Source organism: Hemisphaericaspora subhashii (genome assembly GCF_019202705.1).
Source record: "Hemisphaericaspora subhashii strain CBS 10753 chromosome Unknown scaffold56, whole genome shotgun sequence".
In the NCBI taxonomy this organism is placed as follows: Eukaryota; Fungi; Ascomycota; class Pichiomycetes; order Serinales; family Debaryomycetaceae; genus Hemisphaericaspora; species Hemisphaericaspora subhashii.
Window position 1 is genome coordinate 64,378 of NW_026057326.1, and position 27,037 is coordinate 91,414.

General features: G+C 34.8%; 10 protein-coding genes across 10 annotated transcripts; 5 read left to right on the plus strand and 5 right to left on the minus strand. All coding sequences in view use genetic code 12, as the record gives it.

Moving 5' to 3' along the window:
* Positions 1-236: 236 nt before the first annotated feature.
* Positions 237-1,424, plus strand: LAB5 (putative lipoate synthase; the record flags this gene model as incomplete). Its single annotated transcript, XM_049407629.1, has 1 exon — positions 237-1,424. One exon carries the CDS (start codon positions 237-239, stop codon positions 1,422-1,424), a length of 1,188 nt encoding a protein of 395 aa, XP_049262988.1.
* Positions 1,425-2,213: 789 nt separating this feature from the next.
* Positions 2,214-4,445, plus strand: HOS3 (histone deacetylase; the record flags this gene model as incomplete). Its single annotated transcript, XM_049407630.1, has 1 exon — positions 2,214-4,445. The coding sequence occupies one exon, from the start codon at positions 2,214-2,216 to the stop codon at positions 4,443-4,445; it is 2,232 nt and encodes a 743-aa protein (XP_049262989.1).
* A 1,663-nt stretch (positions 4,446-6,108) lies between these two features.
* BEM3 (Bem3p) lies at positions 6,109-9,267 on the plus strand (the record flags this gene model as incomplete). The annotated part of the gene is made up of 1 exon (XM_049407632.1): positions 6,109-9,267. One exon carries the CDS (start codon positions 6,109-6,111, stop codon positions 9,265-9,267), a length of 3,159 nt encoding a protein of 1,052 aa, XP_049262990.1.
* Positions 9,268-11,771: 2,504 nt separating this feature from the next.
* J8A68_003746 (transcription initiation factor IIA large subunit) lies at positions 11,772-12,614 on the minus strand (the record flags this gene model as incomplete). Its single annotated transcript, XM_049407633.1, has 1 exon — positions 11,772-12,614. The coding sequence occupies one exon, from the start codon at positions 12,612-12,614 to the stop codon at positions 11,772-11,774; it is 843 nt and encodes a 280-aa protein (XP_049262991.1).
* Positions 12,615-13,629: 1,015 nt separating this feature from the next.
* On the minus strand, positions 13,630-16,245 carry J8A68_003747 (uncharacterized protein; the record flags this gene model as incomplete). Its single annotated transcript, XM_049407634.1, has 1 exon — positions 13,630-16,245. One exon carries the CDS (start codon positions 16,243-16,245, stop codon positions 13,630-13,632), a length of 2,616 nt encoding a protein of 871 aa, XP_049262992.1.
* Positions 16,246-16,947: 702 nt separating this feature from the next.
* On the minus strand, positions 16,948-17,346 carry J8A68_003748 (uncharacterized protein; the record flags this gene model as incomplete). The annotated part of the gene is made up of 1 exon (XM_049407635.1): positions 16,948-17,346. The coding sequence occupies one exon, from the start codon at positions 17,344-17,346 to the stop codon at positions 16,948-16,950; it is 399 nt and encodes a 132-aa protein (XP_049262993.1).
* Positions 17,347-18,455: 1,109 nt separating this feature from the next.
* On the plus strand, positions 18,456-20,183 carry J8A68_003749 (Gly-Xaa carboxypeptidase; the record flags this gene model as incomplete). Its single annotated transcript, XM_049407636.1, has 1 exon — positions 18,456-20,183. The coding sequence occupies one exon, from the start codon at positions 18,456-18,458 to the stop codon at positions 20,181-20,183; it is 1,728 nt and encodes a 575-aa protein (XP_049262994.1).
* A 295-nt stretch (positions 20,184-20,478) lies between these two features.
* Positions 20,479-20,697, minus strand: J8A68_003750 (DNA-directed RNA polymerase core subunit; the record flags this gene model as incomplete). Its single annotated transcript, XM_049407637.1, has 1 exon — positions 20,479-20,697. One exon carries the CDS (start codon positions 20,695-20,697, stop codon positions 20,479-20,481), a length of 219 nt encoding a protein of 72 aa, XP_049262995.1.
* A 341-nt stretch (positions 20,698-21,038) lies between these two features.
* Positions 21,039-23,618, plus strand: NAN1 (Nan1p; the record flags this gene model as incomplete). The annotated part of the gene is made up of 1 exon (XM_049407638.1): positions 21,039-23,618. One exon carries the CDS (start codon positions 21,039-21,041, stop codon positions 23,616-23,618), a length of 2,580 nt encoding a protein of 859 aa, XP_049262996.1.
* A 76-nt stretch (positions 23,619-23,694) lies between these two features.
* On the minus strand, positions 23,695-26,307 carry J8A68_003752 (dynamin-related GTPase; the record flags this gene model as incomplete). The annotated part of the gene is made up of 1 exon (XM_049407639.1): positions 23,695-26,307. The coding sequence occupies one exon, from the start codon at positions 26,305-26,307 to the stop codon at positions 23,695-23,697; it is 2,613 nt and encodes an 870-aa protein (XP_049262997.1).
* Between the last annotated feature and the right edge of the window lie 730 nt (positions 26,308-27,037).

Sequence of the window (27,037 nt, forward strand, 5' to 3'; positions counted from 1 at the left end):
TGGCGTTTTGTTGAGAAGAAATTATTTTTTAAACGAGTGAATGTTCGGCAGCTATCTTCCGATGATGATGAATAGAAACCAAAAGGAAAAAAAGAATTAAAATTTCAATTACAAATAAAAACCGTTGTTGAGTTGTAAAAGATATAAAACTGTTTGCTCCCCCTCGTAACATTCTATTTAAGTTTTTTTATTTAAACAAGTATATCCCAGTTATTCCCGTGTATATAATTACTAGTATGATATCCAGACAATCAAGTATACTATTACTCCAGAGAAATGCATTTAAAATAACCAGAACATTAGCAACTGCACAAAGCACAACACCAACAGACCAAACCACTAAAAAGATACCCAAAAGAAAAAAAACAGTATTCAGTGATGCCTTAAACAAAGGTCCCTCTTTTGACGATTTCGTAAGTGGTAAAGCACAGGATATTCTTGATCCTTTAGAAGCAGCCCGAAAAGATCCAAATCAAAGATTACCTTCTTGGTTAAAAGTGCCCATCCCTAAAGGGAAATCATTCCATAATGTGAAAAATGACGTTCGTGAATTAAAATTGGCTACTGTTTGTGAAGAAGCAAAATGTCCAAATATTGGTGAATGTTGGGGTGGGAAAAAATCAGAAGCTACTGCTACGATTATGTTGTTGGGAGATACATGTACTAGAGGATGTAGATTTTGTTCAGTGAAAACCAATCGTACTCCTTCAGCTCCTGATCCTAAAGAACCAGAAAATACTGCTGAGGCTATTAGTAGATGGGGATTGGGATATGTTGTTTTAACCACTGTTGATCGTGATGATTTGATAGATGGTGGTGCAGCACATTTGGCTGAAACTGTTATGAAGATTAAACAAAAGGCACCTCAAATCTTGGTTGAAGTTTTAAGTGGGGATTTTAGAGGTGATTTGAATATGGTTGAGATATTGGCTGGATCAGGGTTGGATGTCTATGCTCATAACTTGGAAACAGTTGAAGATTTGACTCCTCATATTAGAGATCGTAGAGCTACTTACCGTCAATCCTTGGCAGTTTTACAAAAAGCAAAAGAAGCGAAACCAGATTTAGTGACCAAGACAAGTTTGATGCTTGGATTTGGTGAGAATGATCAACAAGTTTTACAAACTTTGAAAGATTTACGAGAAGTTGGATGTGATGTGGTTACTTTTGGACAATATATGAGACCAACTAAGAGACATATGAAAGTTGTTGAATATGTTACCCCAGAAAAATTTGACTATTGGAGAGATACTGCATTAGAAATGGGATTCCTTTATGTTGCTAGTGGTCCATTAGTTAGATCTTCTTATAAAGCTGGTGAAGCATTTATTGAAAATGTATTGAAAAAGAGAAGACATAATGTTGGTGAAGCACCAAGATTGGAACAACAAATTAATCCTAAGTTGTTTGCGAAGGCTGGATAAGATTTTATAGTATTTTACAAATATGCATAAATATATCTATTTATTAAGAACATACTTATCATGCCCTGTTTATAAATAGCTGGGTACACAAAACACGTAAATTTCAAAATCTCCTCTACTCTTGTGATTATACGCGTAGAAAGTGAATCTGAAAAAAAAACTCTTGTGATCTTCGAATCTATTGATAATTACGAAATAAGAGTATGATCAGGTTCACTCTAATTGTTGTTGGAATTTCACTCTAATAGGGATAGATATTGTACATGATCCACCCTGCACCATGCATAATGGGACAAACCCTTTATTGTGTAGAAATACGAGTTCAATTGTCTGTCTGTCGTCATGTTTACACTTTTTCTTAACAGGGGGGAATGGAGGGGCAGAGAGAAGCTTTTGGAAATTTTTCAAATTTTTCACTCTATTCAAAACATTTTCTTGACTTCGACGCATTCTATTCCCATATTACAAATTTTCTTCAGGATATTTGGTTCCATTAATACAAAGATAACCCTTTTCACTTGATTGCTTTCTTTTTAGATTAAGATAAATTTGTACGTGTTTTTTGTTTGTTTTAAGATTTTCCACGGGCAGTTCAAGAAAGTCACACAAAATCAAACGTCTTTTACAATTCGCGTGCCCCATATTATTATTATTATTTATTTTTTATTTATTGTACTTCCATTTCATCTCATTTCCAGATCCAACCAATTTCAGAAAGCACCACTTGCACCTTGACATTTCAATCTTCTTCTCCCTAGCTATAAGATTCTTAACGACGCACCATTCCATATGTCAAGTCGTCGTCAAAGAGAGAGTCGTTGTCGGGATGATCATGACAGCGACGAGGATTCGTTGATTGAAGCATTTGAAACCACCTTGACTATTAGACCATCCACGACTGAATATGAAGAAGATAATGACATTTCCATTGATCATACCGTCTTACCTAATAGTACTATAAATTATACTAGAGATACAAGTATTGTCGATATACAAGAATTGGAAGAAAATGAACAACTTTTAGAACAAATCCCCAAATTTAAACCCAATACGAGAAGATACAGTCTTTTGCCCACTTACAACACTATCAAAACAATCGATGAAAATGACAGAACGATTAATACCACCACGTTTGAAAAAACACCGAGTCCAAGATTGGAAGAACATTATAATACCCAAAAACTTGATCCTAAATACAATTCAATCCTAAAACCTTCCATATTAATCGATGAATCATTAACCAAATACACTAAGACCTTCAATGATTTCTTACAATCAAACCCCCATATCCAAAAAGAATCCCCTCGATTCCCTCAAGATTCAGATAGAACTTTAATTGTCTTGTCCCCCTATTCTGCCGAACACGCATTTGGACGGAAATGGGTCACCAAATCATACCTATCCACCATCTTCGAACGGCCTCAACGATTAGCAGCCAGTTGTATTGGGGTAGCCTCGGCAGTAACGATGTTTCCCTATTATTATAAAGTCATCAATTCCACCAAAAGAGGTTCTATTTTTGCATCCCATGTTCGTAAGATTCATGGACGTAATTGGCCCAAGAAATTATTTGAATTATGTTTGGAATCTCATGAGAAATTAAAGAATGATGAATTGGAAGTTCCGGAAGATTGGAACACGGGAGATATTTATCTAACTCCGAAAACTATAAATGCAATCGAAGGAGTCATTGGAAGTATCGAAACAGCGGTGGATAGTTTATATCTGAAGAGGAAAAAACAGTTGAATGAAGGTCATAATCTTGCGTTTGTAGTGATTAGACCTCCAGGACATCATAGTCATGCTTGTTTGCCTAGTGGATTTTGTTTGTTAAATAATGTCCAGATTGGAATTGAGTATGCGTTTGAGAAGTATGGAATCACTCATTGTGCGATTTTGGATATTGATTTACATCATGGTGATGGATCACAGGATATTTGTTGGGAAAGAGGTGGATTTACCGGTGAGTATGGACAACAGGAGGAAGATGAGATTGTAGATCCGAAATTGAATCCAAGGGATGATTATGGGAAACGATTTGCTACATATCCTAAAGTAGGATACTTTTCATTGCATGATATTAAATCATATCCTACTGAATTAGGATATGCTACCAAGGAAAATATTAAGAATGCATCTACTTGTATTATGGATCATGATTTAAATATTTGGAATGTTCATTTACAATCTTGGAATGATGAAGATGAATTCTATAAACATTATCAAACCAAATATGTTGCCATTTTAAATCGAGCAAATCAATTCCTCAATAATGCCAAAAAACAATATGATGATGAATATCAAGAATATTTAATCCAATTATCAAAATATAATAAATCAATTCTTAAACCCCATCTCTTTGCTCCCAACCAACAACCTTCCACGATCACCAAACCAACCCCACCACCTCCATTCAAACCCCTAATCACAATCTCCGCCGGATTTGACGCTTCAGAATATGAAAACCCGCAAATGCAACGTCATGGGATCAACGTCCCCACCTCATTCTATGCCACCTTCACCCAAGACGTCGTCAAACTCGCCAAAATCCATACCAACGGAAAAGTCATCTCCTTCTTAGAAGGAGGATATTCCGATGGAGCATTGACCACGGGGATTTTCTCCCATTTGATCGGTCTCAACAATGACGACGAATTCTTGTGGAATCAAACCTGGGGAAGTGAACAAGTGATGAAGGAATTAGTTAAAGGATGTAAGAAATCCTGGACCCCCTATAAGAAACCTCAGAGTGATATTACCATCTGGGCTAATGAGGTTATCAAATTAGGTAGATCGATGATGCCGAATGCTATCTTGCCGGCGAATTATATCTATCTGTATCTGTATCCTGAAAGTCTGGAGCCTAAGGGGGCCGTGAATAAGATGGTGAAGGAGCTTATGGATTCGAATGGGAAGTTGTTGGTTGTGCCTGAGAGTCCGGTGAAGGTTGATCCTGAGGATGGGAGGAAGGTGGTTAGACATACTAGATCGTATTATAGGCGGAAAGACGGGGATGAATAAGTTTGGAGTAGTGGTGTATTGTTAGATGATTTTAGAAAGAGTTGGATTTTTTGTCGTTAGAGTGTGTTTAATTTGCATTTTAGTTGTATAGATTTTTTAATTGTAGCTGACATTATCAAGTAGAGAGACCATTCGGCCCTAACTGGCGATGTGGTGCATTTACCGTAGGGTCATAGTAGCAATCAGAAGGGTCAGCCGGGATTTTCATGCTGAGCTACGCTAAAGAGTATCTGTGTTATTACTAAACTCCCGATGAAACTATTAAATTTTAATTCAGGTTACATTCGTTTCATTTCGTTTCGAAGAAACAAACTCGCGTTGACCTGTATGCTCTTAATATTTGTTAGAATAACGCGTCATTGGTTCATGAAACAAGAATTGCAGCCAACGGCTTCTAAATTTTTGATTCTCTTGAAAGTTTTCAATCTAATCAGAAGATCCATAAAGAAACGCAAAAACCCCAAGCAAGTACAGCGCTTTGACCCATTAGGTAGCTATGCACTATTGGCATAAACTTATCCGAAAATGGTGATAAAGTTTCCGTTTTGCTTACTCTCTCTATTTGTACTTTATATGTTATAGAGTTTCGGTGTTAAATGTAGAGGTGACCGAGTCCCAATTCGGCCCTTGGTGTGATTGCACTATACTGGCATCAAGGGGTTGGTACACATAACTATAAAAATGCTAGTCAGAACAAGCCATTGGCAAGCTAAAGCGATACAAGTCAATTGTGAGCAATTATTGACGACCCGTCAATTAGATCCCTTTTTCTACTCGCGCTTATGTGTGTGGCCGCCATCAATTAAATGTAGAACCAATATCTAATGGCAAAGGTATGATCACAAGAAGCTGCAAAAGACAATTGATCCCATCAACCTAAAAGGGAGATCCCCTCTAACCTAAAAGGGAGTGGTACTTGACACGTAAAATGTCTCAAAGAAGACATTTGGAAACCCTATAGTTCATTTAAGCCTTTAGACTTTATGCATAACCTAAATCATAAATTTATTTTAAATTAATCTTTTTCTTCAAAATAGTTATTTTGTATTTCGAAACAATATCGTCAATATTTTGTGAATCAATTGATGGGGTGGGGAGATACATTAATCAATTATACTAATTAGGTAGTATTTAAAGCGAATGGGGTGACGGAAACACAATTAAGAGCTAAGAAATTATTCAATTTGATTCCCAATTAGGAAATCATCCGAACCAACTAAAAAGAAAAAAGATAATGAGAGATAGTGTAGCGAATTGGGTAAAAGTACACTACCCCCTTTACTCCAAATAAAATAAATTAAAACATTTTAGAAATAAGAAATGTTAACTTATTAAAAAAAATAAAATATATTTTTAAAAAAAAAAAAGAAAAAGAAAAAGTCGTATAAAATAAAATAAATTTTATCATCCTATTGTCCGTTGAACACATTATTTAAAATTATAAACTTGTTGTTATTCATACTGTATTCTTACTATCTAATTAATATTTCACCCCCTGTTTCAGTTTTTTATATTTACATTTTGTTGTATTTACCACTTTTAAGAAGAAGCATTTAAATTTACTGTTTGTCACAAGTACACGTCTCTTTTCCCAGAGTTAGATTTTTACAGGTTTTAGTTCAACAAACAACCCATTTCACACGCTGACCAAACCATAAAGTATATGACTCCTAGTAGTATGCATTCACCAATGAAGGAGAGGCACTATCAGAATTATGATAAGGATAATGATGGAACGGTTCAAGAGTATACACCATCAGATCCAAGGTTTGATAGATCCAAATTAAGTGATTGTCAATTCATTGAACAACTTTTGTTTGAGAATAGAGAACTTAAAGCATTATTAGAAAGACAGAATAAAACATTAGAAAGATTGAATATTGAATTAGGTCATACTAATAACAATCATAATAACAATAATAAACGTCATCATATAAATGGTAAGGTAACCCAGACAGAATTATTACCTCCTAATTCTCCTCCTGAAAAGATTATAACGTCTCAAAAGTCTACCAAATCAATCCATTCTTCTGATGACACACCTCAGTCACCTACTAGAAGAGCAGCACCACACACACAAAGAAGCAAACAAAAGGAGCAACAAGTGTTAGAATCCCAGGATTCAATATCAAGTAAGGATTCTATTACTAATGGTATACCAATGAGATCATCTAGACGAGGTAAAGGTTCTTCCGATATCCTTTCATCGAAAGATATAACTGTCGATAGTATTCCAAATTCCTTGAATAATTTATCTATTGCCGATGAAAATGATACAGGCTCACTATTGTCAAGTTATGAACATGACGATGTGGCGGCATTATCAAAAGATAGCTTTATAGCCCCACCACACTCTCTGGCCAATCCTTCTCCAGTTCCAGTAAGAGCAACCGAAAGCATAGAATCTCATGAAGACACTACTATAAAATCACATTACGGAATTCTGGATTCAACAGGAACAAGCGCGACTTCAGCAATATCTAGAGTCTATTCAGAAGAGAAGGGAATAAGTCGAAGTTCTAGTAGTGTAGGGTCTACCTATAAATCATCGAGAATTAAATTACCACCAAATTCAGCCCATCAAGCCAAATCTAATACAACAGTCGATTCAATTGCAGATATGGCTCCAGTAGCCTTAAAGTCACCTGTGATGTATCAACAATCACCATCATCTACTACAGGTTCCCGATATGAATCTCCAACAAGCCAAACAGCTCCATCCTTTGCCAGTCGGAATGACGCACTTGCCAGTCCTGATAAGTTTGGAAATAAATTCACTATGAAACTAAATGATATCCCCAATCCATTGATTAAAGAAGAAGGAACTAAGTCACAAATTTCATCACCATTACCAGGTTCATTTATTCATTGTAATGATTCGCCTGTACAACAATTGGCTCCTCCCTACGAACCAGGTTCATTAAGACCATCATTCAAGTCCCCACCAATGCCATCTAGTGCTGTCTATGGTGATCACCCACTGACTCCTGGATCTAGTTTCAATGTTATCCACTCTAGTACTATGGAGATGGATGAATCCTCCTTATTTATAAAACCAGATGAGTTCCAAACAATTTATGTTTTTGTGATAAGTACAATCAATGTTAATTCTGAACATCAAACAACCAAGAAATCAGACGATCCAAATATCACAATGACTATAAATGATCGTGCAACGGATAAGGAAATGTGGAGAATTAGAAAAACTTATTCGCAATTGTGTACTTTTGATACTGAAATTCGTCCAATTATTGAATATTTTGGATTGCCACCATTACCTGATAAAACATTATTTGTTTCCACAACACCATCCAAGATTGAATCAAGAAGATCAGCCTTACAGAATTATTTCGGTACCATATTCCGAATGCCTCATTTACCTCGGATGGTCGTTTATAAAATATGTTCTTTCTTATCATTAGATTTCGTGAATCCATTAGATGATTTCAAGAGTGGAGCAAGAAAGGAAGGATTCTTAATTAGACGATATAAAGGTCTTGGAAGTACCTGGAAGATTAGATGGTGTCAAGTAGATGGACCATATCTTGAAATATATGAAAACCCGGGTGGACCATTAATTGAGCTGATTCCGTTAACTGGAGCCCAAATTGGACGACAATCTTCTGAATCAATAGTTGCCGAAGATAAAGGATACAGACATGCGTTTTTGGTTATGGAGGGTCATAAATCACTGAAATTACAATCGTCATTACCAAAACATTTCTTCTGTGCCGAGACTGATCTTGAACGTGACGAATGGGTGAATGTTTTAGTTGAATTTAGTGATAATGATCAGAATTCTCCAAGACAAGGAGGAGCATATGAATTTGCCGAAACACCCAGCAGTACACGATATGAGAGTTTTAATAATGATGATATAATGGATTCAAAGAAATATCTCCATACTCCAGCATCGTATGCAAATACATCAAATGATCAAATGTCAACATATACCTCGGCGTCGAATGAAGAAATACCTACCAAAGAACAAAAGAAAGCCAGAAAGAAGAGTTTTTTCCCCTGGGGTAGAAGCAACGCTGGCGCCATTCCTCTCGAGCTTGATGAAACTGATATGACTGCCGCTTCCCTGCAGTCAACAACAACACAGATCGTGCCTAATGAAACCTCGATGCAACACTACTTGAATCAATTGAACCTAGATGAAGACGTTGCCAAGACAGTATTTGGAAGAAATGTAGAAGTGGCCTACGAATTATCAAATCATGAATATATGGGCAGACGAATCCCGAGCGTTTGTTTCAGATGTATTGATTACCTCAACAAAACTGGGGCTGTATTTGAAGAAGGGATATTTAGATTGAGTGGTTCTGCATCTACAATCCGACAATTGAAAGAACAATTCAATACTCATTATGATATTGATTTATTTGATTGTTCATTGAAGCCGGATATACATACAGTAGCGGGATTGTTTAAGACGTATTTACGTGAATTACCATGTCCGATAATGGGACTTGAGACATATAATCATTTGAATTCACTTATTTATAATAATAAATCATCATCGCCATCTGAGATTGCGATTTTGTTTAGGGATTATTTTAATGATTCTGTAAATGTTGATCAAATCCATTATGATATTTGTTATGTTATTTTTAAGTTTTTGAGACTGGTGATTTCCCAAAATCAATCCAATAGAATGAATTTGAGAAATGTATGTATTGTATTCGTACCAACCTTGAATGTTACTTTGGAAGTGTTGAGTACATTTTTGGTTGATTTTGAATGTATTTTCGAAAAGGGGAGACCAATCCTGGATGATAGAAGAGAGATTTTGGATCTTCATATTCCTAATTTTTGAGTGAGGTGGGGGCCTGCCATAACGACGTGTTAAGAGTTTTTCAATTTAGATTGTGTTATTATTATTATTATTAGTTTTTGTTTTACAAGATCGTCATTTCGTTATATAAATTTTTAGCTTAGATTTTTACCGTTGCTTATTATTCGTAGTTATTATTATTATTAGTATTATTCATATAGGCATACATATAAAATTGCAATTTTAATCAAAAGTTACATTTAACTTAAATTAATCTGTAGATATGTGAACCATACATGGAACATTTTCTCCACAATGGGATTTGATGAAGTCATATTTCCGATTCGTCATAAAAAATAATCTGAATCATCTGATGTGTCACAATTATTTTTTTCTGTGCCATCTTTTTTTGGATCTAGTCCTCGGATAAACTGAAAATAAACTGTCGTACAAACTATCTACGATGTCGCTAAAGTAGTCGTCAGTGACATCACCGCTAACATGTTAAGTCATGTTTTGGGGTAATAGTTTTGTGTAATTTTGTTTCTGTTCGTATTTTTCCATAACTGAATAATTTACTCACTAGCCTCGGAAGCAAGCAGAGGTGGCGATTGGGTTTATACTTGTAAATAAGCCTTGGAGGGAGGGATATGAATACAAAATGCATTGCTTGTAGATCACGACTCAAGATTCTCAACGAGAAAACTTTCCCACTTCGTAGTTCATGGATGCTCTCAATGCTGCATCTTTGACAAAATAACCTATTTACTTAGCTATCTTATCATTGTCGTGCTTTTATTGTCTAACAAACTAACTAGATACTAGTGATGGAAAACTCGAAAGTAGGTTCAAAACGGAGAATAAAAAGCTAGCCGGAATAACTTTTTTTTCAGGGTCATAGATTATCCATTATGCATAAAAAATATTTTATTTTTTTAGGGAGTATGTGAATCATCATCAATCTTTCAACGCAAGCCGATTATGTCATTCTGAATACATGAAAGTCATTACAAACAGGTTTATTTATAACTTAGCCACAATTTCACAAGTATATAAACCCCAGAAGTTTCCAATTTCCAAACTCGTTTCAATTATTCTCCTCATCAAACAATTTTAATAGTTTATTTACTATCACATTAATCATTACAAACGCTTATTACAAATAATTTTAACATGTTGGAAGACGCTAACAATATCCCAAGAAACTCAACTGCTGGTCTCGGTGCTTGGTTAGCTGCAAAGATCAGACAAAGAAAGGAAAGAAAGGAACTTTATAAGAAGTATCCTGAATTAAAGGAAGCTGCTAAGGAAAAGAAAGAAGGTATAAACTGCTAGAAGGTTTATTTCATAGTTGCATATATATTTATTATAGATTTACTTATGTATTACTTAATGAATTGATTTTTTTATTAAATAATCACTAGGCTTTATATTGTAGAGACTACTCGAAAATTTAGGTGAAGTTTCTGACGAAGGTCTTGAATGAAGACAGGACGGTTATTGATCTCTAAGAGAACTTTAACCTGCCATAAAGAGCTTGGTGGGTAATTCAACAACTAGATGATAAGAGTAGATTTTCAATGTTTAATTACCTGATAATCAGACATTCAAGAATTGTTAATAATTTTCTGAATGGCGATACCTCGGTTAAAGACAAAATACCCCTAGACAGTGTACATATCATCCGAGTGCTCATGCCCAATAAAAGCCTGTCATACTAGTAATATATCGGATAGATACATTGCAGTCGTAAACCCGGTGACGACAGTTTCGAAATTCATCCATGCCATTAGTTTCCTTATTGCAAAAAATTGAGTCTCATTTCGGGAACAATAAGAGTCGAGTCACTTATTTTTCCACTGTGCAGAAAAAAATAAAATATTTTTTACTGGTTTCACATCATGACTATGTGATCATGAGTCCTGCAAATTCATGAATTACATCATTAAAGATTCGTGACCGAAAGGGTCTATGGGTAGCTTAGCCACAACTTAAACAAGTATATAAACCCCATAAACATCCCTTCTTTCCTATGAGATTGATTGTTTTCTATCATCATCAAATAACTTTAATAATTTACTTATTATCATATTAAATACTACAAACGCTTATTATATACAAATTTTAACATGTTGGAAGACGCTAATAATATCCCAAGAAATTCAACTGCCAGTCTCGGTGCTTGGTTAGCTGCAAAGATAAGACAAAGAAAAGAAAGGAAAGAGCTTTACAAGAAATATCCTGAATTAAAAGAAGCTAAAAAAGAAGGCTTAAACTGTTAAAAGGTTACGTCGCCATATTTGCATAGATATACGGTATAGATTACTCATATATATATATATCATGAATACTATAATAAAAGTATAATCATAAGACTCTTCTGATAACTTTGTACATTAACTAATATGACATTACAAACTTTATATAAAACTCAGATATCTTACATGAAAACACTTCCTCTTACTTAAATAATCAACAAAAATCAAACATCTCCAGTGTATACAAATAAATACTTTGATTCCCAACAATAATACTTAGTCTTCTCTCTACCATTCACTTTCACCGGTGGCTTTCTGAAACACGTAATCTTTTCCATCAATATTGGCAATCCCTTCCTTCAAATTCGATTTCCATTTATTCTTGATACGTTGCACCTTATCGTAAAGACACAACATAATCTGTCCTTCTTGGTCCCCATCCTCATCATCTGACCTATCACTTTCCAAATCATCATCCAAATCAGAATTCACATCGTCGGAATCATTAAACATATCCCCATCATCACCATCGTCGTCGTCATCATCATCATCACCCATGGCTCCATCTACTTGCTTGATTGTCTTTTTGGTTTTGTTCTTTAGCGAATCGAAAAACTTGCGTCCATTATTGCCTTCGGTATACATTGTGAATTCAAATGTCCCATCTGCTTGATTGATATTAGGAAGCATCAACCCCGTATCATTATCGTTTTCTTTCTTCGTTATCACCGGTAATTCAATACCAATACTCCCTGCTGGTGCGGCACTTGTTGTGGTATTATATGACAATTGAACCTCGGGTAATTCCAACCCAGTTCCATTGGTGTCCACAGTATCAGATATCCCGGGAGTGGTTTGGGGTACGAGATCCGAAGTACTATTTATGTTGCTATCGGCACCTGTAGATATATCTTGCTCTGCTTGTACGATGTTGTTGTTGTCAACTTCCTCATCATCTTCATCCCAGGAGAATTTTGCTACACTGGATTGACTTAATTTTTCACACCAGATTCGTCTTAATTCCTGAAGAGTGGATTCATCGATACCACTATCTTCAAAATCCTGCCTTGAGTCGTTGATTACATCTTCAATGATGGTTTCGTAAAGTTTACTTGTTTCTGCGTTGGACATTTTGTATTATGATTGAATAATATGGAGTGTTGCTGTTATGGGTATTGCTTTTCACTATAATTCTATCAAATCTATAAATAATTAGCTTTTTGGTATTTGTACAATTATCTCGTTCTTCTTCGGCTTCTATTGATACTCCTTCAACTTGGTAAGTAATTGAAATGGTTGTTGCTTATTAATTGTTCTCCCGTGGTTGTAATTTCTATTAATCAAACCAGTGACAAAAATAATACAAAAAGAAAAATGAAGTTGGATCAAGTGGGATGATTCTTAATGTCGTAAATTGACTCTTATTCTTTGATGTATTGAAACTGTTAATACAAGTTTGCTTTTGGTTCTTTAGAGGAGTTGCTTGAACGAAATTGTCGATTTTTTCATCCCTTTTTTTATACTCGTCACGTGATTTTATTACCCGGCTTTAGAATTTGGAATGGGTGCAAATTGCAAAAAACTATGAACAACTGGTAGAATTCCCTTGAACCTTAGACTTGCATTTTGCGCCTGGCTCAACTGTTTATTTCCCATGTTACCTTGGCTATTGACTGCATGATCAATCTTTTTTAAGTGATAGCTACAATGCTTCAACTTGTCTTATTGGCAGACTCATACAAAGATGATGATGAATTGCAAAAGATTCAATGCGCAAAAGAGTCACCCACTAATTGCACGTCTAACTCAATGTAGAGTTCATATTTACTTATCACCTATATATTTTGTAAGCAATTAGTCGATTCACTATAAGCAACCACATTCAGCTAAATCTATCTAATTGGCATCATGAATCTGTTTCACGGTATCTTCTGTCATGAGTAATATACTCAAACTGAAGAATGTCTTACATCTTCAAAACAAGGTAGACCTTACTGAACCCATATTTCATAGATTGATAATTCTGATTACTTAAAGATATCGGAGCATTCATTTGATCCCAGCTCCACGTCATAGGACGTTGAAAATCCGTTACAAGAGAAATCAAGCGTAATATACAGTAATCTAATATATTAATATACACAAACTAAATTCCAGAAACACTATTCTCATCATCAGCAACATTAGATCTATCAGGACTTCCACCTCTCAAATGAATAGGAACCTTAATATTATTAGCCTTAAATATCTCCATCAATTGCCTAACTTGATTCTCACTTTTTTGCAATTGTCTCCTCGAAATATCCAATTGCCTCTGAGCTTCCCTTTTAGCCTTATTTAACCCTTCTCTTTCTTGTTCGAAATACGCTTTAGCTTCATCTAATTTCTTACTATGCTTTTTGGAATATGCTTGATGTAAATCGTGCGAAACTCTTTGGATTTCCAATTCCGCATCTTGATTCGCAGTTTCGAGCTTTTCAGTAAGTGAATCGATTTGCTTTTGTTGGAGGGAATTTTCATCTTGGAGTGATTGAATTTGGGAATTGAGGGAGTTTATCGTTGTTGAAGATTCTGATTCAACTTTAGAGATTGCTTCTATCAATTGAGTCATTTTTGTCATGTCCTCGGAAATGATATGTTCTTTCTCTGATATGATTTGAGTTTTGTCGTTGATAGCTGCTTCGAGACGGTTTTGGGTTTGGTGAAGTTCGGAGTTCTCTTGTTCGAGTTGGTTCATTCTGTTGGAGAGTGTTTGGGTTTGGGACTCAGCTTGACTTATTTCGGAAGATAAGCTAGCGAGTTTTTGCTCATATTCTTCAGTGAGATTGGCAGTGGCTTCCTGGTGTTGGGATCTGGCTGATTCAAGTTGTGTTTCTAAATCAGCTACTTTTTCTTCAGTAATTGTATCATATTCTTTAATCAACCTGGCATTCAATTCATTTTGAGAACTTAATTCCTTGTTTATTGATACCAAGGAATCATTCTCTTGTTCTAATTTCTTCCTTTCTTTTTCTAAAGCTTCGTAGTGCTGGTTAAGCTCACTATATTGATGTTTTAAATCTTCATACAAGGAATTCAATTCGCTTGATTTAGAATTCATCTGATCCTCGGCTTGTGCGAGTTTATGTAAAAGATGTTCATTCTCCTGCTCAATGCGTTTCTTATCCCTAATCAATTGGTCCAATTGAGTCTTATTTTCCGAATTTGAGTTAGTTTCATCAATGAGATCCCTCTTTAATTCTTTCACTTTTCTCCTCAAAATTTCCACTTGCTCAGTCAATAATTCAACGGTATTTGAAGCTTCTTCAAATTCCGTTTGCTTCTCATCTAATCTTTTACGCAAATTCATGAGCGAATTCTCTTGAATCTTGAAACTTTTGGTTAATGAAGCCAATTCACGCTCATTGTGCTTTAATTGAATTGAAAGAAATTCTTCATTATTAAGCAATTTAGTTTTTGATTCTTTTAAATCACGCAATTCTTGTTGAGTGGAAACAAGGGATTCTTCTAATTTGAATACTTCTTCATTTAATTTTGAGACTCTTGAGTCACGAATATTTATTTCTTCATTTAATTCATTAATTCTTGCTTCGTTCTCTTGTTGGATTTTACTAACATGATCCCTTGAAAAGATTGGTTTGGAATTAGGCGACATTAAGAAGTTTATTGTTGGTTCATTCTCAAGTCTAGAAATTATTTGATCACTAGTAAATTCTTCCTCTTGTTCTTCTAGTTCATCTTCCTCTTGTTGTTGCTCCTTTTCATGACTTTCTTGCTCATCGTTATTAGCATGTTTATTTCTAAATTTATGAGTCTTCAATGGACTTGTAGAGTCACTCAATTTGACATCCTCAGTCTGATCATCATCTAACATATTAATACGATTACTTTGATGACCATTGGGGCTCTTTGGTGTAGGTTCAGTATACCTCTCAGGAGTGAAGTAATCAAATGTATTTGAATTCTTTCTGAGTTTATTAATGTGGATATTCTTGTTATAAAGCGTATGAGGTTCAGTGTCATCTTCTTTGTTTCCATCATGGTGATCGACTTCGTCAACCCCACCCGATCTTATAATTGAACTTGAATCGGCAATTCTCGAACGGGATTGATTTAATTTCTCAACAATTTCTTCAATCAGAACATCGTCTTTATTATCATAACGTGAATCCGATTGCAAATGTGAAGAATTTCCTTTGGATTTCTTTTTGCTTACCGAAAAAGAAATATCTTCTTCCAACCCTTCTTCTGGACGGCGTTTTAGTGGAGAGTCATGATTATCAAAATATACCGGATGTTTGAGAGGTGAATCATCATTCTGAACTGTCAAAGAATGATCAAACCTCATTGGAGAACTAGAAGTTATTGCAGGATCAGCATTCTCTTTCCCACTATAAGAAAGTTGAGGAATCTTAGAATCAAAATATTGTTTTGATTTACGAATACTATCCAAATTAATTCCATTTTGGCTATTGGTGGGAGAAGTCATTGTACTTCTTTTTGGATCAATCAAAGGAGTATTTACTAATGATTTTCTTTTATTGGTACTGTTATGACCAATTGTGTTTCTTCTAGCTTCGTGCTTAGCGTTTAAACCATGAGGATGATGAATTATAAGGTCCGGAGTTCTATGAGGCTGATGATAATGATGATCATGTACTGGTGGAGAATAGGTTGTTTTCGTGGATAAGTTTAACTTGACTGGCGATAGATCTCCAAATACAATTCCAGATCTTTGTTTAGGAGGCGAAGTTGGATTCATGTTGCTTATTATCTTTTTCTTACCTTTTTGAAATGAAATGGAAACAAACAACTTTTGAAATAAATTTATGGAATTTGTTTTTGGTTGTTTTTTTTTGGGATGGTTTTTTTTCTGTTCGCGTATTTACTTTTTGGGGAAATCAATTTGTAGCTATTCTTCGGTGCTTCTAAAGTAACAATCACTTATTCAACCTTTTATAAAGAAATTATTCAAAGATGATTGTAATATATTTGGGGATCTCTACACTCTCGGTTCCCCTTTAAAGGTCTCAAAACAATTATAGAGAATATGCAAATACCAGAATGGCGAATAACGTCGACCTTAATTGAACACATGTTACCCGCATTTTTCTAGTCAACAAAAAGACGCGTCCTAGAGATACGCGTAAGCTAAACTTACGGTTAATCAGCCTTACAAATCAGAACTAATCTTCAAGGACTCCCCTATCTCCTCCCTATTTTTTCAACGTTCGGATCCATCGGATTCATTACATTAAATGAGAATAGAGAAGTTGTGCGTCATATCCCTTCATGTAGAAATGCCAATGCATTTTCAGTGGAGAGACAGACGAGCAGACGAGCATTTACTGTAAATCGATCATCAGATATTGATAGTTGAAACAAATCTATTGTAGAGACAATATATGGATAAATAGTTTTTATGAGCAGCTTTAGAAATCAACCTGAATAATAAAAATCAAAACTAAATAATAATGCCAACCAAAGCAACTACCATTCCGGACAAGAATAATCCTCTATCAAGAACTTTAGAACCTTTATCTTCGATGGGTGAAACTGTAACTTCCAATATTGCGGCTGGTATATGTGAATCAGAGATAAAGTTTGCGTCATCTTGTGACATCATAGTATTCTGGGTTGTTGCTTGCCCAGCAGATTTCGTTGTCGACATACCATTAGCTCTAGTTGTCACGTTTTCGGAATGATTCTCTGAATGCAAACTCGACTTTTCTTCTGTAATTCCAGTGGCTGTACTTCCCGAGATTGTCATTGTCACTTCAGATATCTTGCCGTCAATGGTCGTTCTCACTATTGTTTGATATGGGGAAAGTTGACTTCCTGTCTTGGATGCAGGGAGAGTCATAGTGATGATAGGAGTTTCTGCTGAGATAGTACCAGTAAATGTAGTTAATCATCCATCTATCGTGGTTGAAACCACACTCCTGGAAAGATTGGGAAGCACAGAACCTTCAGGGATAGTGGTTACGGTCATTGTCGTGACACCTCCATTAATAGTTAGAGTTATAGGAACAATAGATGAAACTGGAAGCAACGGAACAGTGGTAGTTACATGTGGTTCTGTTGTGACAACAGTCTTGGTTATTTCACTAGGTATTACGGTTCCGGATATTTAGTGGTCACGGTTCTCGTTATAGCAATATCAGCAGTAGTGAATGGAACATCTATTCGAAATATTCCTCGTTTATTGGGATATTATTCAGGGAAATTATTCTCAAATATGGTCAGCTAATTCAATCATCGCTAGCCCGCAAATTGAAAGCACTTTAGGATAGGATGTGTTACAGGGAAGGGCTGGATCCTTCTTCTGGCAGCGCCGTCCAGGAAACTTAGGTAAGCTATTCCACGGGAAATTCTGCAAATAGTATCAATCCTGTTCTCGGAACTCCGTTCATGAGCACGTGAAAATCTCGACCTTGATCAATTTCCGGTATGCAACCGGAACTTTGGGGAGCCACACTAGTCAAGACAATTCAAAAGGTGTAAAGAGTGGATCACCGTAATTTAGAGGGGTATATTATTCAAGTGGACCCTGTCATATACAATGGATAGTTGGAGGCTGAAGTAGTGGGATAACCAATTGAATTTTTACTTGAAGTGGAACAATCAAGACCACCAATAGCAACTAGTCGAAAGCATGTGTAACGACAAGAATTAACTTGACTAGCGGGAACTCATAGACATCCGAACATGGATAATTAGTAACTTTGCAGGCAAGCGTGTATGAATCCATTTGTGAGCCGTTTATTCGAAAGGAGTGAAATACTTCATTGTTCTTTAAATCGTGGAATTCAACAATGAAATTTGTTCTAGGGGGCTTGCTGCGCTATCAATTGAAAAAAATCCATACTGTAATTCCCCGTAAAAAGAAAACGGCTGTTTAATTGACCACTTTATACTCACCATCATCTTATTAATAGAACATCAAAAAGTAATAAAAAAGGCAATTGACAAATGATTGGTCTTCCAATTGATGGTAATAAACAATCTCGATTCAGTAGGAAAACCTACTTTATGGGATTTGCTATAATATTAGTATTGATTACATTTTTAACTAATTATTTAAAAATTAGATTTAGTCCAACTCCTGTAAATGTTGATTTATGTCCAATTCATGAACCAATATCTCCAGACTCATTCAATAAAGATAATTCAACTGTTTTGAAAATCTTACACGATAAAGCGTATAGAAATGAATCAGTTGAAAGATTAGCTGGGGCAATTCAAATCGATACTCAAATCTTTGATCATCAACCAGACGTAGATGAAGCTCCTGAGATTTGGATCAAATTTCAAAAGTTTCATGATTATTTAAATAAAACATTCCCATTGGTTTATAAGCATTTAGAAATCCAAAAAGTAAATACTTATGGATTGGTATATATTTATAAAGGATCTCAAGAATCTTTAAAACCAGTTTTATTAGCCGCCCATCAAGATACTGTCCCAGTTCAAAAAGATACAATTGCTAATTGGTCCTATCCTCCATTATCCGGTCATTATGATGGTGATTATATCTATGGAAGAGGTGCTGCTGATTGTAAAAATGTTTTAATTGCAATTTTGGAAACTTTTGAAATCTTATTATCCCAGAAATATAAACCTAATAGAACAATTATTGCTGCTTTTGGCTTCGATGAAGAATCTAGTGGATTGCATGGTGCTCGCCATATTGGTGAATATTTAGAAGATAGATTTGGAAAGGATTCTATCTATGCCGTAATTGATGAAGGTCCAGGGATAACCATTGATAGTATGACAAAAACAATTTTCGCAATTCCAGGAACTGGTGAAAAGGGATATGTTGACATCATTACTGAATTAACTACTCCTGGTGGACATTCAAGTATTCCACCTGATCATACTTCGATCGGAATAATGGCAGAATTGGCTTATCTTATTGAATCTGATCCGTATAGTCCAATTCTTACCGATAAGAACCCAACCTTGAATTATTATCAATGTTTGGCACTTCATGATCCTCATCGTAATATTCCAAGAAATTTGAAGGGGATAATCTTACGTGCTGGGGTTGATAGACATGCAAATGCAAGATTATTATCGTATATTCAACAAAATCCATTAACGAGATATTTAGTGAGAACTTCACAAGCATTAGATATAATTCTGGGAGGTGAAAAGGCAAATGCCTTACCTGAACACGTTAGTTTATTAACTAATCATAGAATTGCAATTGAAAGTAATTTAGATTTAGTTAGGGATCATTTCATTTCTCGAGTCATTGATCTTGCTGATAAACATCGTTTATCAATCAGACAGAATGGGAAATTTATATATGAAGTCCCTGATCCAGCTGGGGTTTTTGATATTACTGAACTGTCAGCCTTGGAACCTGCTCCTTCTACACCTACTAATGATAATGTGTGGAAATATTTGGCCGGAGTTACTAGACATGTATTTGAAGAATTAGTTTTCACGGATCTTGACTATCCTATTGTCATGTCACCGGCCATCATGACGGGAAACACTGATACGAAATATTATTGGGGATTGAGTAAAAATATCTTTAGATATTCTCCATATTTTGTTGCTAATTTGTTGAATGATACTAATGCTCATAGGGTGGATGAGAAGTTGATTTTTGATGGACATTTGCAGTTACAAGCTTTCTTTTATGAATATGTCCAAGCTATTGATTCTGAGAAAGCAGATAACGAGTGAGAAGTCCGTTTCTTTACCCTTTAGTAACTTAAAGTTTACCATTTCTTCACCTATTTATTGGTTATAGCCATCTCTGCTTATGTTTCTGTTATAAAAGTTTTATTTTTGGTATATAGTTATATAAATATACAAATACAAACTGGGAACTCTAAAAATACAATTAGTAGAAATGTACTGCTACCCTCTACCCTAATGATTGGCTGTTTGGTGTCAACAACTGTTGGTTATTTCTTCTTCTTCATTCTTCTTCTATGACTAAGTACACTACCCTTATTCCTTAGTAGGCGGGGTAGTTCTAACTAAGTTCCTTCTTTTCCAAAGGATTATAACGTAAGAACTTTTCAATTAAATCAACATGAGTCAATACCATTCTTCTACAACAGTATCTTTTTAACTTCAATTTATCTAATGCATCACCTTCAGTCATTGATTCATCTTGTAAATATTCCAAATAGGTTTCCCATTTATCACCAACAACTTTGCCACATGAGAAACAACGAATAGGAATAATCATTACTGCTTGTTTGGTTTGTTTTCTGTGTTATCAAAAGGAACTCCCAGGGGTTGATGATAAATAAATAAGAATTAGTTCATTCATTTTTGTTCTGTGAGAGAAAATGGGAGTAGAAAATTTTAGTGACTAGAAAAAAACAATCACGTGACTTTGCTCATCTCATTTTTTATTTTCCCTTTAGAATTTTTTTTTCAGTAGATTTCCCAATGAGAAGAGAAGAGCCATCTCTCTTACTTTCTTTGAATTCATTTACTTCCCTTACTTACTTTTGTTTTATAGAATATTTATAGCAAAGAGGTCCAGAAGTGTGAAGTATAAGTGAAAACAACAAAAGAACAAACATGCCTAGTCATACTTCTTCTGATTGGTCCTTAACTATGGCCACTGGTGGAGTACCATTAAATCTCCCTTATTCATCATCGAGTATATCGATCTTTTCTCAAGACGGTCGTTATTCAATAATCACATTATCTCATCAAATTAGAGTATACTTCATATCTACTCGTCAATGTATCAGAACTATAGATATTGACCTTGTTGATCTTGTGGATATAAAACTTGATGTCACCAATTCAAATCATATTTTATTATTCAAATCTAATGGAGAAATTATTACCGTGAATTGGAAAGAGAAAGTTTCTCAACCAATAATATCAACCATAAAGATGAATGTTTCATTACCTGTCCTATCCATAATTCAAGTCAAACATTTATCTATTGTCTTCGTTACCGGGAAAAAGGATAAGAAATCAAAGAGTTCTCCTCATACTCGTTATATCACTTATTTTGATAGAAATCTGGAATCAACCACTACGATTGCAGAAGTTCCTAACTCAATAGAATTTTCTACTTCTTTGGATTGTAAGAAGATTGTATTTGTCACTAGTCAACATGAAGTTGTGTTAATTGATTTATCTATTTTATTTAAGAAATCAAATGACGAAATTGATGGAAATATTGTAGAAGAAATTACTAAAGAAACAATTCCATTCCCATTTAAATCACAAATCACCTCAGTCGCAGTTTCAAACGATTCCATAATTGCAATTGGTACTTTTTCCGGTACTATTCAAATCTTATTTGGCGGATTAATCATAGCTGAAAAACCACAACGATTATTAAAATGGCATGTGGGCCCAGTTAGAGCATTACGTTTCTCGGCTGATAACAATTATTTGATTTCTGGGGGGTTAGAAAAGGTATTAGTGTTTTGGCAATTGGAAACTGATAAGAAACAATTCTTACCTAGATTAAATGGAAGTATTGAAAAGATTTCAATTGATAATAATAAGAATGATTATATTTCATTATTGTTACGTGTTTCTTCAAGTTTAGATGAAGATAATTTTGAAGTATTGGTATTGTCACAAATTGATTTGGTTTCAAGATTGGCAGTGAATACTATAAGACCAAAATTTAATAATCAATTAAAGACAACTTTAGTTAAAACAAAGAAGAAATATTTGAAATCTCCAGATACTTTTGATAAATTAAAGATTAGATATGATTATAGTTGTATTTTTGAAGTTCATCCAAAGTCAAAAAACCTTTATTTCCCCAATGGGGCCAGCATTCAAGCATTTGATTTAATCAAAAATGAACAAAGTTTCATCCAACATGCTGCTCCTGTCATCACTACCGGTAAAGTAAGATCAGAAACTAAATTAATTGATCCAAACGTCACGTTAATATCCTTCACTCATGACGGCGAATGGATGTGTACATTCGACGAAGTCTTGAATTCAGAAATCGACAACCTATTATCCAAGAATGACAAACAATACGCCTTGAAATTTTGGAAATTCATCGAATCCTCCTCCGCCACCACCCCTTCCACATCCACCAACACTACAACCAATTCCATAAATAACAAAACCGGTCATTGGGAGCCCTCAACCAAAATCCTCGATCCTCACGGCAACAACTCCCAACCGGTCTTATCAATCATCCCCGCTCCCACCTCCTATTTCTCCGGTCTCGCATTCCTCACCGCCGACAACAAGGGTGGATTACGTATCTGGCGCCCAACAGCACCTAAGGAAGCATACACCCTTCCCAAAAATACCACCTCCAGACAAACCGCATGGACATTACGTAAATCCAAAGCCGCAGGGGCATTGGCATCAGAAGCAGTGGATGTATGTTGGTCCGACGACGGGTCGATTATTTTCTTAGCTCATGAATGTACCATAACTCCAATCAATGCCCGTACTTTTGAGGAGATTGGATATGATGAGTTCAAACTCCCTGCCATTTCAGGGAGTCGGATTAGGAGTGTGAAGATGATTGATTCATATTTGGTTGTGTTGTCAAAGACTCGAATTTCTTGTTTTGATTTGTTGACTGGAGAGATGGGGGGTTTGGTTGCAAAAGTGAATACTACTTTAGGTGGGAAGAATTTGATGGCGATTGATCCGGTTAGGAAATTGATTTGTTTGGGGTTGAATTATTATAAAGCTAAGGGAGAAGAGGAATTTGGAATTGGATCGAAGTTGTTGGTGTTTAAACCGGATCAATTGAAGCCTGTGCATGTTGAATATCATAAACAAGCGATTTCATCAATTAGGTATTTTAATTCCTCATTTGTGTTTGTTGATTTAGATTATAAAGTAGGTACATTACATTCTTCCGCTGTCGCTCCTGGTGATGAGATTTCTCAAGAGATTGAAACTGGATTGGTTCAAGAAATTAATAATATGCTTACTAATGCTCGTGCTACAGTTGAAGTCATTAATAGTAGAAATGTATCCGTGAAGACTGGACAACAGAATGGTAGTTTGGATACCCAAGAGGAAATTGATGAAAGTATGGAATTTAATAATAGAGCAATTGATCTTCATACTTTCCAACCAATTTTCCAAAATATTGAAGGGGTTCAAATTGAAACGTTATTCGATCGTATAGTTAAAGTTCTTAAATAGGGAACTAATAGTTATATGTATATACAATGTATAGAAGGATTATTATTATGTACATTATTTTTAACTACCAACAGTTTTACTTCCAACTAAACATTGATTTCCTATCATCATTCTTTTGGTTCGGAGTTGTATTTCTTTGAATTGCCAATACACTTTCAATCTTACTCAATGCATTTTCCAATAAATCCTTTCTTTCTTGTAATTCAATATGTTTCTTAATCTTTGGATCTTCCTTGGCAAATTTTTCAATTTCTTCTTTAGACAAATTATTGAAGAATCGTTGATCTAATTCCCGAGGGAAATTATAATAAAAATCACTCAATAATTCCACATTTAAAAATAAAATCGAAGTAGCGGTAATCTTTGACGTAACTGCATCCAAAAAGATTTCTGGACATTGATATTTATTTTCTTTTCGTTTACATTTCTTGGAATTTTTCACAAACAGATATCTCATTTTTAATAATGATAATCTATCCTTTAAAAAAATTGCATCTTTACCCTTTTGAATCAATGTTGGTGAAAATCCCAAAGTTTCATTCGTTGTCAAATCCACATCTCCACTTTGTTGTTGTTTTAATTTTTCTAAATATGTAACCACTTGTTGTAATTTTCTTCCTCCAACTTGTCTTTTCAAATCATGATAGACTTCATCACATTGTTTCATTTCTTCACGTAATAAATTCACGGCATTTTCTTTTGAGATTTGCCATTCACGATCTTCAAGTTCGATTTCATATTTATATGGTTTAATACAATTTTCAACTTGATCAGCCGTAGAATAATATTTCGCTCCCAATACTGTCTTTGCCGCTTCTCTGACTTGAGATTTCGCCATGGGGTGATTTCTCAATTGGGTATTATCAACAAGGTTTTCCACTTCGGTTAATAATGCATTTGTGACTAAATTAGTTGACATTCTCCCGACTCCGATTTTCGTTAATGAACCAGTAGTTAAATCCAATTTCTTATGCCAATAAATATCATCATCAATATTAGTAATCTGGGATAATTCATATAAATCAGGTTCGAATTTCACTGTTTGATTTAATTCAAATGGTTTATTCCAATATCTTTCCGCCAATAAATCCAATACTTTTTGATCCAATTCATTCTTCAATAAAGCTTTTAATTCCGGACGAGAGAAGCGATGACTTAGATCTTTGGTACCCAATTTCAAAATATCAATATTGTTAGCAAGATACATTTCTGGAGTTAATGGACGATCATTGAATTCAACTTTGAATTGATATGAAGTTTCTTCTAATTCTTGTTGAATTGCTAAATGAGTTGGTCTTAATGATGCTGCCATTGTTTTTTCCAATACTTTCATTAATTTTTTCTTTAAATTCCTAGTACCGGCAGTACAACCAAAGAATTCCTCTTTATGTTCTTTCAAATAAGAATGTTCAAAATTTTGTTGGGCCACGAATGCTTGATATCCAGTCAATTGTTTTCTGGAAAATAATCCGCCGGGACCTGATTTAATTGCATTAGGTGCTTTTGTAATAACACCAACATATCCTAATTTCAAAGGGTATTTTCTATTGGTTAAGATTTTTCTTGCTTGTTCAGGATTAACCAAATCCAATTTGGTAACTACTCCAATTGTTCTTTCCCCTCTAGGATCAGCAGTTCTTGAAGCTCTTAAAGCGGCAGAATTGGCTAAATCTACATCAGCTGCAGAAATTGCTAATATAACATTTGGTGCTTCTAAATATCGATCACATAAGTCTCGGATTTTACGTTTTAATTCCGCTGGTTGATCAGCGGCTTCAACTTGAATATAACCAGGTAAATCGACCAATGATAAATCCGGGACAGTAGGTGATTTGATTGTGACTTGAATTGGATCATTTGAAATACATTCAGATGCGGGGACTGCCATATTTAAATCAAAAAGAATTTTTTGAACTTGTTCAAAATCAGTTAAATTAAACATTTTTAAAGCTGGGAAATCAGCAACATTAGCAGCAGCTTCTGGAGTATTTACTAATGTTAATTCAATTGGTCTTCTAGTCACCATATTAGAACCTTTAGGTAAGAATTCTTGACCCACAATACTTTCCAAAACTGATGATTTACCGCTTGATTGAGATCCAATCACAACAATTGAAGGTAAACTTATACCTTCATGATCTATATTGGATAATAAATTTCTGATTTCAATCATTTGACGTGTTAAATTTAACATATGATCATGAGTTTCATCATTAGCGAAATCTATTTCATCCTCGTCATCTTCTTCAATTAAAGTCTCTACATCATCGTCATCAAGATCTTGTTCTATTTCTGCATCTGACATTTCTTCATCTTCAGAAGATAATCCCACGGCAGCCACTGTGGCTAATGTAGTAGTAGTTTCATTGCCACCCTGGTGTCCGCCACTACCCCCATTACTACTACTACCACCACTACCTTCAGATCCAGTACCCAATCCCATATTCTTAAAGAAATCACCAGTTTTATCGAATATTCCATCAGTAAAGTCCTTTATAGCTGATAATTTATCTTGAGTATAAGTAGATGCCTGTTCTACTTTATATGCGACATAAGTACCACCAGCAGCCATTGTCCCACCTATATAAGCAGGTGCTTTAGTTGCACGTGCTATTATCTTAATAAAACTAATATTCCTTTTGGGTATAACAATTCCTGATGATTTGATTAAGGATGTTGTTGATACCATTGTTGATGATGTTAATGGTTGTTGTTTTAATATAGAAAAGTTACATATTTGATGTATGAACTGTGAAGGTTTCTGATGTGTTATTAGTACACGCGATTTATTTATTATATTGTTTGAATACATTAGATAGTCTATTGGATTGATTGGGATACTTCCTGCTTCTGCTGTATTCTTCTATTGAAGGCAAATGATATTCTAATTGGTTGTAAAAAAAAAAAACCAAATCAGACAATTAAATTTATTTTTTCTTCCTTCGTGTAAAATTGTAATGAAAATTATTTATAAGGAGAGAATATAAATTATTATGTAAGTTGGGATGTTTAGTCATTCTTTTAATAAGCGATATTGGAATAATTATAAGGAAGTAATTTAAATGGTTCAATATTCAATTAAAAATGATAGTTTTGTTATTATTGATAGGTAACTAATATGCAAAAAAGTTGCCTCCTGCCAGAATTGAACTAGCGACCTTTGCATTACAAGTGCAACGCTCTACCACTAAGCTAAGGAGGCTTGATTTTTTTCAAAAAAAAATTTAGCGGCCGTTTTATAATGAATTTTGGTCAGAACGAAAAAGCCGTTTCTAGAGAGTTTCTTAGAGTTTTATGGATGTCTATATCTTTCTCGATGGCACATTATGTGATTAAACTTGTTTTGGAAGTTCTCTTATACGTTAATTGTGTGGAATTTTATGGGTTTTTATTATCTGAAGATTTTGGTAAAAATCTCA